The sequence below is a fragment of the Dipteris shenzhenensis genome, chromosome 21 (genome assembly GCF_047967505.1).
Source record: "Dipteris shenzhenensis isolate YYH24624 ecotype China chromosome 21, Dip_SZ_1.0, whole genome shotgun sequence".
Taxonomy (NCBI): Eukaryota; Viridiplantae; Streptophyta; class Polypodiopsida; order Gleicheniales; family Dipteridaceae; genus Dipteris; species Dipteris shenzhenensis.
The window spans coordinates 605,677-619,544 of record NC_141616.1 but is presented as its reverse complement, the minus strand read 5'-3'; the positions used below and the strand labels follow the sequence as shown (position 1 = coordinate 619,544).

The 13,868-nt window shown below is 43.7% G+C and overlaps 1 protein-coding gene across 1 annotated transcript; it reads left to right on the top strand.

Annotated features, from left to right (window-relative positions):
• The first annotated feature begins 5,187 nt into the window (after positions 1–5,187).
• Positions 5,188–8,242, top strand: LOC147888325 (putative pentatricopeptide repeat-containing protein At3g15130). Its single transcript, XM_087392191.1, has one exon. The coding sequence runs from the start codon at positions 5,423–5,425 to the stop codon at positions 8,201–8,203; it is 2,781 nt and encodes a 926-aa protein (XP_087248317.1). The 5' UTR covers positions 5,188–5,422; the 3' UTR covers positions 8,204–8,242.
• The last annotated feature ends 5,626 nt before the right edge of the window (positions 8,243–13,868 follow it).

The following is a 13,868-nucleotide window of genomic DNA, read 5'->3' as shown; positions in this document are numbered from 1 at the left end:
CCACATCGTGGGCTATAGCGGCAGCCACCTAGTAGTAGACAGTAGGATGGGTGGCACAGGCGACATGCATGGGTGGCAAAGGCAACGCACATGGATCATGTTATGGGCGGCAAAGGCGACACGTGTGGCAAATGGCATCGCAACATTAGGCAGCATTAAAGGCCACATGACATCACAATAATTAGGTGGCACGCTATGGCAGAGAGGCTAGTAGAGAGAGACATAAAGAGAAAAGGAGAGAGAGACAGACAGACAGACAGAAGTAGAGAGAGAGAGAGAGAGAGAGAGAGAGAGAGAGAGAGAGAGAAGAAAGTTGAGAGAAGTAGACAGGGAGAGAGAGAAGTAGAGAGAGACAAAAGTAGATAGAGAGAGAGAGGAGCACGTTTATTTATATCTTTCTTTATTTGTTTGTAGATTTATTTCTGTATCTATATTTATTTTTGCAAGAGATAACTTTATTTATTTTTGTAGAGAGAGACATAGAGAGCGAGAGTAAGAGCGATAGAGAGAGAGAGAGAGAGAGAGAGAGAGAGAGAGAGAGAGAGAGAGAGAGAGAGAGAGAGAGAGAGAGAGAGAGATGAGTGGAGAGACTGAGATAGAAGACACACACACACACACACACACACACACACACACACACACACATAGAGAAGATATATCAAAGAGATCGATCGAGAAACATAAATATTTAATATTATATATATAATATAATATATATTGTATAATAGATTCATGCGAGAGAGAGAGAGAGAGAGAGAGAGAGAGAGAGAGAGAGAGAGAGAAGGGGGGGGAGAGGTGGCATGTGAATAGAGAGAGACGGAGAGATGAAAGAGAGAGGGGAGTTTTATAAATGTGAGGCGGGAGTGGGGAGGTAGACTCAGAGAGAGAGAGAGAGAGAGAGAGAGAGAGAGAGAGAGAGAGAGAGAGAGAGAAATATATTTATCATATATTATTGTATATATATTATAATATTATAATACATACTATATTGTATAATATTATATATCTATTTTATATATATATATATATATATATATATATATATTATACAATATATATAAATAGGTGTGTGATTGGGTCGAAAAAGTTAAGCAGTCTACTAAGTAGTCTCGGCTGTCCTACAATGGGTTGCTAATGTGCAAGGCAACAAATAGAGACCTAACACTGGTAACAATGTAGATCCCATAGAGATTTTTCTGCCATCTGAAATAGTCAAGCCCATATGTGATTGTTCCGACTAGCAATAGCTATATATTAGCAGAACATGGAGAAATAGATTAAGGGATACATATTGGAAGGCACAGGTAAGCTAACTCAAACAAGGCTAATCTGAACCGTGGTTAATTGTTTTCATGAGAGAGGGACTTACATGTCCAACAAACACCAAAGACAACACATTGCGAAGGGTAGAAAGCTACAAGAAATGAACCAATAGAAGAGCCATGAGACAAATTAACACAACACATAAGGTTGACAAGACAACAGTGGGTGCCCAAAACCAAATCGGCCTGCAAACTAAAATAAATGCTAGAGATCCAATGTGAAAATTCCTTGAAAAGAATGGAGATTTGTTGAAAAACCTAAATTTGATCCCTTAGATCCCCACCTCGAGACCCAGCAGAGTGGGTGTCTACCCTGTAGATGGGTCATGCTACTCGTCTATACTATTCTTTAAGGAGAGGTTTCGACGTGGTGCAATTTCGGAGGTTCGGTGAGAGCAAGAGGGAGCTTTGCGAGAGGTTTGAGGGAGGTAGACGGAGGTTCGGGAGGGAGAGGAGCTCCTTGTGAGGTTCGACCACCACATGGCGATGAAGCAGAGGTGTTGGTTACAAACATCACATGTCGGCGTGCCAGCTCGCAGCGTAGGTACGCGACAGGCTGTAGCAGACTCTGAGGCTCTCTGATCTGCAGGTCGCAGCACAGATAAGGCAGCACGGGCAGCGAGGCACAGCCCACCGCCACCTAGCTTCAAACACAAGCAGCCTACCACATGGCTTTGAAGCAGACTGGGCAGAGTAGGAGATAGTAAAGTGGGCAACAAAGCAGCATGATGTAGGCGATTCAACGCACGGACTAATGACACATGCACACTCAAAGTTAATGATGTGGCATATGCACATAGCACACGATAGAGTTGGCGGTCCAGACCTGATGATGTGCGCGCATATTGAAGATGGCGACCCAAAGCACACGGCCCAAACTTGGTGACGTGGCACATTTATAGATGCAGTTCGGACCCCACGTGAGCACTTGGCAGAAGGCGGGTGACGTGATAGGTTGACACAGAGTTTCAAGACTCAGAGAGTCAGAGTCCAGAATGGTAGCTAAATCGCAAATGGCAGACATGTAGAATTGACAGCGTGGAGACCCGACATGGCAGATGACGTGCTGGCAAGGCGGACTGACAGACGTAGCAGCTGAAGAATATATTAAATTATAAATAAATAAATAAATAAATTATAGATATATATAAATAATACATATATACATATACATACATACATACATACATACATACATACATACATACATACATACATATATATATATATATATACATATATATATAATGTTCTCTCATAATATACATAATTAAATGTGAAATGAATGAATAAATAAATTTGTTTGTTTGTTTGTTTTGATACACGCACACACACACACACACAAAAACATGAAATGAACAAATATAAATAAATATCGTATATATAATACTCTCTCTCTCTCTCTACCACAACTACGACGACGTGGCACTACAGAAGACTACAAGTGACACGGTAGCTGGGTGGACTGGCCGATTAACAATTCGACAAACAGAGAGACAGAGAGAGAGAGCGAGAGCGAGAGAGAGAGAGAGAGAGAGAGAGAGAGAGAGAGAGAGAGAGAGAGAGAGAGAGAGATAGAGAGAGAGAGAGGACTCCCACAAAGAGAGTGTAGAGAAGAGCGAGAGAGAGGAGAGGATATAGAGGGGGGGGGGAGAGAGAGGGAGAGAGGCAACCGATCGGGGGACCGTGCCACCAACAAGGGCCGAGGCATGCCCCGCCATCCAAAGGCATTCCGCTTGCCCACAAAACGCGTCACCCACACATGCTTGGGCACCGCACAAGGCAAATCCACTGGCACACAACGGCACCCTAGACACCTTTCACGTTGCCTTGCCTATCACACTCCGGGGCTGAGCCGAGGTGGGAACGACCCGATGCCATTTACGGTCGGATCACCCGCCCATCTAGAGCGGCTCACAACCCCTAGGATCAAGTCCTCACGGAGCAGGAACCACTCAACGGTCTATCGCACAAGGTTCACCACCTTCTGCAGGTATACAAGCCACAACGTCCATCCGCGACGGAGAGATGGAGAGAGAGAGAGAGAGAGAATACAATATAATCTATATTTATTATAATATATTATAATATGTAATATTATATATAATAAAAATATATGTATATCTTTATATATATATTATATAATATTATTTATATAATATATAGATTTATAATTCCTCAAATGGAGAGGAAGGGAGGGAGAGGGAGCACAGAGGCTCGAGAGGAGTGAGGAGAGGCTGAGCAAAATGAAGCTTAATCACAAGCGACAAGAGGCTAATCAAAATAATTTGAGCCCTTTGAACTGAGGTCAATCCGTAGAAGCAGCGAAGCGATTAATTATCACCTTGAGACCCAACAGAGCGGGTCTCTTACCCGTCGTATATGGGTCAGGCTACTCGTGTTAACAATAGACATCCAAGCTTTGACACAACATACTCGTCACCTCTAAAACAAGTGAGTACAAGTACTTGTGAGCATTGCCTTCAAGGTTGTTCTGTCAAAGGAAAACAATTGTCAAGATGAATAAATGATTAATTTGCAACACATGTGATGGAAGCCGTGTATAGGAAAGTTTGAATGATTTGCAAACTCATGAGAGAGAGAGAGAGAGAGAGAGAGAGAGAGAGAGAGGGGGGGGGGGGGAGAGGGGGAGAGAGAGAGAGAGAGAGAGAGAGAGGGGGGGGGGGGTGGGAGAGAGAGAGAGAGAGAGAGAGAGAGAGAGAGAGAGAGAGAGAGAGAGGGGGGAGGGGGGAGAGGAGAGAGGAGAGAGAGAGAGCGAGAGGAGAGGAGAGAGAGAGAGAGAGGAGAGGAGAGGAGAAGAGAGAGGGGAGAGGGGAGGGGAGGGGAGAGGAGAGGAAAGTAGGGTAGAGTAGAGGAGAGGAGAGGAGAGAGGAGAGAGAGAGAGAGAGAACGAAAATAGAAGGGCACGTGGCAACAAAGTGGAGCGCTGCCTCTAACAACTGCACTCACAAGCTCAACACAATCGGCCAAGTTCCACCACTGAAAAGAAAGCTAAGCACGCTGCACAACCCAAGGAGCGCAATGCATCAGAGCAGAACCCAGAGGCCCAAGAATGAGGGGAGGCTCCATCTCTGTTAGCTTACGCACCGTGAATTTTGCATGGAGCATTAAATCATTGCACTCTGCCACCCTGCTTAGATTGGTTGAATGGAGCTGCAGACAGAGTTCGGCACAGGAGCTCCTCGCCCACTTCACAAGGAAAACTGGACAGCTCCCCCAAGAGTTCATGATTGAGAATCTTGAGCTTCTCATTCTACATAAAGGCTATGTTGGAGGGTTGGTTGAAAGCTATACAATGCCCCAAAGTTCGATCTTCAGGGAACACAGCCACCACCACTACGTTGAGGTGGATTGATCGACTTTCCAGTTCTAGGTTTAGTGACTCCTCTTTCGGTGTGCTTCTTTCCGAGGGTATGATCTTTGTTTTTTTCCGAGTGCCAGCGATGACTGCGACCAGGATACGACTTCAAAAAATGTTTGGATGCCTTCAGCACCAGCAAATTGGCCCCTTCCTTGGGCTCATGACAATCCTCTTCGAAGTTACGATCGTTGGTTTGTATAACTCAAAGAGCAATGCTGCACTCCATGGCCCAAAACGCAGATACAAAAGCTTTTAGGGAGGCTGGAGTCGTAGATGCAAAGTTGTCTAGAGCACGCGGTTATGAGAGTCCTGCAGGCTTTTTCAAACGGCAAAGGTGCGATGCGCAAAGCTGCCGCCTTTCTACAGACTACGGCTGACAACTGGTTGCAACGTGCCCTGTTTTCTTGACTACCTTGCGATGCAAAAATGACTTTACACAATGAGATGTGTTCCCGAATGCGCGATCGCAACTAGACAAATGATGAAAAGAGAAAGACAAACATAGAACAGTGGGTAGATCTCCGAAAGTAAAAGTTTTAGAGAGACTCTCCGGTAATAACGCGCACATCCCTGGCCCTAAATTGAAATTTTCATCTCTCTTAAAAAACTTATACGCTTGTAATTTGGAATTTTAAAAACCCTCCTTAAAATTTTAGACTTCAATCTCAAAAAATGGCTTTCTGATTACATTAAACTCGGTTTTTTAGCAAACACTCATATGGGAGCTTTGCTGGAAGCAAAACAGCTTAGATGCAAAGTTTCCAAACAAACCGTGTATGCATGGAATGGAGTTATTTCAGGACATGTGAAGAATGGGGAAAGCGAGAAGGCACTTGAATTGTATAGAGTAATGGAGCAGAGCGGTGTAAAGCCAAATAAACTCACACTGTTGAGCATATTAAAAGCATGTAGCAGAACAGGAGCACTACTGGAGGGCAGGCTAATACATGACAAGATAGTCAGGAATGGAATGGAATCAGACATAGTCATTGGGAATACCCTCATTGACTTGTATGCCAAATGTGGAAACCTGGAGCAGGCGCACAGAATCTTTAACAAATTGCCATATCGGGACTTGGTGTCGTGGGGTGCAATTATATCAGGATATGCCAACCACGGGTATGGTTTTCATGCGGTGGAACTATTTGAGAAGATGCAACAGGAAGGCACAAAACCAAACAGTGTCACGTTTTTGTGTGCGTTGAAAGCTTGTGGTAAAACAGGAGCCATTGTGCAAGGCAGGCTGATACATGACCAGATTGTCAGAGCTGGATTTGACTCAGATTTAATTGAGAATACACTCATCGATATGTATGCCAAATGTGGGAATCTAGGTGATGCGATCAAGGTGTTTAATGACTTGCCAGATTATGATGTGGTATCATGGGGTGCGATGATTGCTGGATATGTTGACCATGGCCTTGATTCTTCTGCTTTTGAACTTTTTAACAGAATGCAAAAAGAGGGCATCAAGCCAAGCAAGCACATATTTTCTTGCGTTTTGAGAGCATGTGGCAGCATGGGAGATATCAATCAAGTCAGCCAGATACATGACCAGATTATTAGAAGTCAACTTGAATCGGATCTGATAATTGGAAACACCCTTATTGATATGTATGCCAAGTGTGGGGGCCTTGAGGAGGCATGGAGAGTGTTTGACAAATTGCAGAAACGAGATTTGGTATCATGGGGTGCAATGATTTCAGGATATGCACTGCATGGTTTTGGTCTTAATGCTGTTGACTTGTTTAATAAAATGCAACAAGAAGGCATAAAGCCAACTCAAGTTACATTTTTATGCATTTTGAAAGCATGTGGTAGTGTGGGAGCTATTGAGCAGGGCAGGATTTTACATGATCAAATAATCCAAACTGAAATAGGATCGAATCTGTTGGTTGGGAATGCGCTTGTTGATATGTATGCCAAATGTGGGAGCTTGATGGAGGCGTACAAAGTATTTGTGGAGTTGCCCAATCCAGATATAGTGTCATGGGGGACAATGATTGCAGGATACACCATGCATGGCCATGGCCATTCTGCAATTGAACTGTTTAGCAAAATGCAGCAAGGTGGGATGAAACCAGACAAATGTATATTTTTGAGCATCTTGAAAGCATGTGGCACCAGTGTAGGGCTCATAAAGCTGGGCAAATCCATACATGACCAGGTCATGAACATTGGGCTTGGAACAGATTTGGCTATTGGGAACACAGTTATTGACATGTATGCGAAATGTGGAAGCCTTGAGGCAGCTCGGAAGGTGTTTGATGAGTTGCCAGACCGAGATGTGGTGTCATGGGGTGCAATGATTGCAGGATATTGTGCACATGGGCATGATTATGCTGCTCTTGAGCTTTTTGAACAAATGAAACAAGAGTCCCTAAAACCAGACAGTGGCATATTTTCTGGCCTTCTGAAAGCATGTTGTGGCATGGGAGCAGTAGGGCGGGGCAGGTTGATACATGAACAGATTATTGAAAGTGGACTTGAATCAGATATAGTCATTGGGAGTGCCCTTGTTGATATGTATGCCAAATGGGGAGCCTTAGAGGATGCACAACAAGTGTTTACTGCATTGCCAAATCATGATTTATTGACATGGGGTGCCATGGTTGCTGGACATGCTCATTGTGGAAACCGTGGGATGGCTGGACAATGTCTTGAAGAGATGCAGCAGTGTGGCTTGAAGCTAGGTGATGTACTATTTACTAATATTCTTGCTGCATGCAGTCAAGCTGGTCTTCTGAAGGAAGGCCATCATCATTTCAAATCTATGAGAGAAGATCACGGGATCTCTCCTAAGGTTGAGCAGTATACCTGCATGATCGATCTTCTTGGCCGCGCAGGACGTTTGAATGAAGCTAAAGATGTCCTCCAAGCTATGCCATTTCCTCCAGGCATTATTACATGGAGAGCTTTACTGACTAGCTGCAGAGCATATGGAAATAAGGATCTAGGAAGACAATGCTTTGATCAAATTATTCAGTTGGATCCTAGAAATCCTTCTGGGCATGTGCTGATGTCAAACATTTATGCAGATGCACAGTTGTGGGAAGATGTTGTTAAGATGCAAGAGCTGAGAAAAGGCGCAGCAGGTGCATGGAAGATGCCTGGGAGAGCATGTATTGAGATAAAGAAGACGGTTCATGAGTTCATTGTAGGAGAGAAGGGTCATTCAAAAGATGATGAGATTGGTGCCAAGCAGCAGACATTAATAAAGCTTTTGAAGGAGAATGGATATATGCCACAACTCAACTTCATGACGGATGGAATCGCAGAGAAGCAAGATCCCATGCGTGGGCCTTATGAAAGAGTGACATTTGGGCTTAATAGTACAATTGAGGGTATAACTATGCGGACTGTGAAGGTTCTTGAAGTATGTACTGATCGCTTTCATATTAGTAAGACTATCTCCCCAGTTGTAAAACTTGAAATAGTAATACTTGATGCATACTGCATTTGCCATTTGAAAGATGCGTTTGTTACCGCTTTCTTTTGATGACAAATGTCAGCTTTATTCTTTGTGATATAGTGTGCTTAGATAGGAGTTAAATCAATTGTAATTAAGTGGAGGGGTATTGCAAAGACATAAGTTTGTTGATGTCCCCTTATCCACCCTTTGTTTCCAGGTGTTTACCTTGGGCCTTGCCTTGTGTTCACATATAACATGTCTCTCTATTTCTCATTTCCATGCAGACTTGTCAAACCATATTCTTCATCTAGGAGCATAGACTATAGTGCATTATCATCCCCAGTGGAAGTAGTCAGATGTGTGTCCTTGCGGTCAATCTTAAAGTGGAGGTTGTAGAAAAACTTGCCCAGGGTGGAGAGCACTACAAAAATTACAACTTAAGCACTACAGAAGTTTAACATGCACTACAGAAGTTCAACATGCACTACAAAAGCTCAACTTCAGCACTATAGAAGTTCAACATGCACTAGAGAAGTTCAACTTCGGCATACAGTAGATGGAACTGGATATTTATTGCAGCAACAAAACAGTGAACCTGTGAACAAAAAGATCCATGGTAGGGTTCCAACAATGTGGAAAAATTATTGCTGCACCAGAACTCCCGTACCACGCACCTCAGGGAGTGGTCTCAGTAGGGAAGGTTAAGCAGGAATAATAGAGGATATGCACTGAAAGTGGGAGAAATGATAGGAGAGACTGGGTGCAGGAGTTTATATAGGGGTTGGAAGAGCCCCTATACTGGCTGACTTGCGCTGTTGCACGCTGACCCTGATTAGGGTTTGGACAACCTGCTCAGATGACCTGTTACTGCTGACCAGCCAGGCTGCTGGCCGAGCTGCTCACTGGCCTATAAAAGGCCCACTGCCAACCCTAATCAGTGGGGACTGCTGTAGTGCTATTGCTGTGCCTAAAACAAGGCCCCACAGCCCTGATAACTGATCCAAGAAGGATTCACTCCATCCCTGGTGCCTGCCCCAAAACAGGACATAATAACACCAACACTAATTTCCCCACCAGCCATAATGCTCCTTGATGGGGCTCACAAGCAAGCCCCTCTGAGTCCTGGCGTTGAGGAACCATCTCAACATCATGTGTTCGATATTGTGCATAGCACTTACACATAGGGTGCTATAAAGGAAAGGGTTAGAAACCGAAACCCTAATCCTAACCCTAAATCTAGTGTACAATTAGTCGTTTGTGGTGTGCTCTCTAGTTGTACTCTCTCTCATCTCCACTCTTCTCCTCTCCTCTCTCCATATTTGTTCATTGTATCAGAGCTTCCTCGCCTTCCGTTGAGGCATTGTGATCCTAGTGCAAGAGATTGATCGAGAGATTGAGTAAGCATGCTTTCATTTCGTTGATGAAAAAGAAATTCCCGTCCATTAATTCCGTTCATCGAGTGAAAGGTTTCCATTGAGTGATAGAGAAAATTTCCATCATTCTTCCCTTTGAGAAACGTTTCTGTCTATTGTCATCCTAGTGAGAGTTTACGTGTGAGAGAGAAAGATTTCTCTTATTCTTGCTTAAGAGATTTCATTGCCCAAGAGAGAGAGAGATCTTTTGCTATGAATTTGGGTTTGAAAGAGAGTGTCATTGAAAAAGCTTAGTATTCATTGGAGAGTTTTTAGACTGTGTGAGAGTCTATCTGAAAGAGAGAGTTGTTTGGCTGCAAGGTCCAAACAACAACAAGCTACACATATGAGACAGTCCACAAAAGCTTCCGACTTCCCATAGCCGCATCAATGGGCCTCCCCATCGACTGACAACGACCTCCACAGGTAGGCCTCTATCGATAAACGAGTCTCAACGTAGCAGTCGAGCTCAACACTGTGCAACAAAGCAGTACAAATTCCATCAACCATCCACCTCTACCTCGCATAGCCGCATGCACAGACGACATCTCTCGAGTCGCGACCTCTCAAGCATTCATACGACCTCTACGCCTCCAGCAGACGCGCGTCCAAACAAAGGCACTAAGGTGCTTTCTTCACCGACTCTACAGAACTACAAAGGTGCACAAAAGCAACATTAATAGCCCTACCTATGACAACATCTACAGCTCTATCTCTTCCACGATCAGGGGCGACATAGCTCCATCAAACAGCACCTCGGCCGTGGTTGCTCTATCAATGCTCCAACAGCCACGGCTCCAATGTTGCCTACTACGCATATCACCGACAAGCTCCAACGCTGAGCATATCTACCACCCGCGCATCAGCAACAGCGCCATCTGCAACTCCCATTGCCTGGCCTCCATAAGCACAGCACGCGCAACTCCTTGTAGCAAGCTTCCAAACGCCTGGCTCCGCAAGGCTCAACAAAGGCGCCACACTGAAGACACAGTGCTCATGACAACGCAAATCCATCAGACACTCTCCAAGTGGCAGTCCCGGCTGGATACACAGCAACTACATCACCGGCTACCTAGCTCCAATGACGCAGCCGTAGATGCAACCAAAACAAATGGCACCATAGTCACGCCAACAGCCGCCTCGACCGAATGAACGATGACCAGACGCCACAACCGCAAGCAAGGTCAATTCCAAAATGATTGCAGTAAACCTTAACCTCAAGGCTTGTCTTCCCAACGGACATGTGGCTGAAAAACCTCATCCAATTGAGTCACGTCATGTGAAGATACGGATCATGCTAAGCCTATTACACAAGATCATTGGGAGAACTAAGGAGGCTCAAACCATATAATGAAAACCATGAAGAGAGAGACACCATAGAGAGCCTTTAGAATAGTCAACACTTGTGGGATCCTCTGATCCACATCTCTCCTTGTGGATGTCCTTGATCCACATCCTCACATCATGTAGTTCACATCGTAGGGTGGCTACTTTAATACATTTTTACATCATACCTTAGCCTCTAATTTATGTGCACATGGCACCATGTCTCAACACCTTCCCTTGGTGCCATGATCCATTGGCTACTGCAAGGTGGTCAGATGTGAGTTACAAATCCATCACCTCCCTTAGTGCATACATGGCTACTTAAGGTGGTCAAGTGTGCTTTTTACATGTCAATACCTCCCCTGAGTGCTTGTATGGCTACTTGCAGGTGGTCAGGTTTGATTATAAGAATATAGCCTAAAGGTGGAAAGGCTTTTGCTTCTCAATACATGTTGTTGTTGTCATTTTGCTTATGGCTTGATCATGACTCCACATAGTTGACCTGCTGGCTCTTCAATCTACAGTCTTCTTCTTTGTGTCCCAGCTTCTTGCAATGGTGACACTTTGGTTTGTTCTTCAGTCTGCAGTCACTTGGACAGTGACCCACTGGGATGTTTTTATCGAAGCTATACTTATATATTAATATAAAATCTTGGCGAAAGTTTATCAAGCTAGTTTTTTAAGTTTCACAATATTGTAGAACATATTACAATTTTATGTATTTCTTTCGAATTTTAAAGAAAAAGTTGTAAATCCTAGCAAAATTTTAAAAATTTTCTCATAAAAGTTTCAAATCTTGGCAAAAATTTCAAACCTTTATTTTTATTAGGGCATACAAACTTTGGATACCAATATAAAAGTTTCGCTTCTTAATGAAACTAATAGGAAAAAATAATCCATAGTGACCCATCCTTCCGCAATGGTAACACTTCGTTAACGTGAACAATGCTTGCTCTTCATTATTGTTATTGCGTGTTGAAGTAGATGTTGATGTCGATGCCTTCAACTCTCTTTCTTTCTCAAGAAGAGAGGATACACATTCCTCAAACTTTGGATCTGGAAAATTCTTCAAAGTGGTTGTCAGTGCGCTGTTCTCTTCAGGCATTCTTTTAAGGAGGATTGCAAGTATCCTTTTCTCCTACTTTTGCATTTATGCCTTCTAGTTTGGTCATAATGCTTTTGATCTTATGTTGAAGTAGATATTGATGTTGATGCCTTCAACTCTGTTTATTTCTCAAGAAGAGAGGATATACATTCCTCAAACTTTGGATCTGGAAAATTCTTCAAAGTGGTTGTCAGTGCGCTATTCTCTTCAGGCATTCTTTTAAGGAGGATTGCAAGTGCATCCTTTTCTCCTACTTTTGCATTTATGCCTTCTAGGTGGATCATAATGCTTTTGATCTTGTTGACAAATTGTGCCATGGATTCATTGAAACTCATGTGCAAACCATAGAATTTAATCTTTATATGAATATCTTGGTTTTTGGCTTTTGCACCTAACAGTGTGTTCAACTCATCCCATGCATCTTTGGCATGATCCTTAGAGTTTATATGATGAATTATGTTTGGACCCAAGTGCAAGCCAATGAGTGATAGTGCTGCTTCGTCTTTTTCCTTCCAAGCTTCATTTTGTGCAGTAGGTATTTCTTCTTTTACAGTCTTCCAAAGCTTTTGATGCATTAAGAGATACCTCATTTATGTAGACCACGTGTGAAATCCTTCCCCGGTGAACTTCTCAACAGTTGGAGTGCGTGTTGCCATTGCAAAGGTCTTACCAGTTGAAGAAACTTTCGAATCTGGCAATGTCTAATTGCATACAACAAATCTGACTTAACAAGTGTGTAGAGCTCAAAAAAGTGATCACTTTTCACTTTCAGAGCACATGCAAATTCTTCTTAGATCGCAAGTTATGACTTGTCGACGTTTTTGTGAAGAAGAGGGGCATTTGATGATGTGGAATAGGATGTTCACATGCAAAATTCAAACTATGCTTAACAGGCACATTGTGCTTATGTTGGATCGATGAGATGTCAATTGCTGACGTGGCAAAGTTAACTAATCCTGAACCTAACCCAAATTATGGGAAATTTGACCACACCCTTATCTTGCCACGTGGCTATCAACGGGGTTGCCACGTGTCCTAAGGTCTACACCTTAGACAAAATCTGAGGAGAAGGGGGGTGGGGACCCAAAACCATGCTCCCGCTTTCACGCGACGCAGTCGACTCCTGAGATGTTTGCAGCTCGTTTGGAGGATGGTGAGGTTCCTCTACAAGGCAACTGAGTCGAGTTGTTGACGGGGCTGTCGAAGGAGCTTGTTCGCTGATGCAATCCCATTCCTTGTAGACTTGGAGGGCATCGGGAGTTCATTTCGTTGGGAGCCAGCGGTACTCAATGCTGTTGATGAAGGCGTTGCCCAATCTATCACCACCATTAGCAGCTCTCCTCCTCCCAAATTGTGGGCGATGAAATGCGTCTCAACTCTCAAGCGAGACTACCGTGATTCCTGTAGAAAATGGTGGATCAAAGGTTCCATCTGCAACCCTGCTGCCGGCTTGCCCTCACATTCATACGATAGCTTTCTCATCTACTTGGACAAGATACAAATCCACCAATTTTTGTGAGCAATTCGAGCTCAGAAGAGCTTAGATGCTTTGTAGAAGGTCTCTTGGAGCCCGATCTGCATGTCTTGAGTCGAAGTCGGCCCCCTTGTAGGAGCTACTATCAACCATTTGCTTTGCTCGCTAGGCATCGCGGTCTTGTGTGTAAGCTATTGAGATATGGACGCTTGTTGCTGTAGAGGCTATTCATTGGCGGCTTGTATTTATTGAAGAGGGTCATCCTGTAGGTGTTGCTCAGATCTCTCTCTCTTTAAGGTAGGAAATAGAATTCCTAGAATGAACAAACTCTCACAACGGAAATGAATGAATGGGAAACTTTCTCATAAGGAATGGACCTCTCATGAACCTAGGCTCAGCTTAAACCTACGCTTAAGGATTGTGCTAAGCCTATTA

Coding starts and splice junctions, on each gene's coding strand:
- LOC147888325 (XM_087392191.1), top strand. CDS start 5,423: ATGGGAGCTTTGCTGGAAGCAAAACAGCTTAGATGCAAAGTTTCCAAA.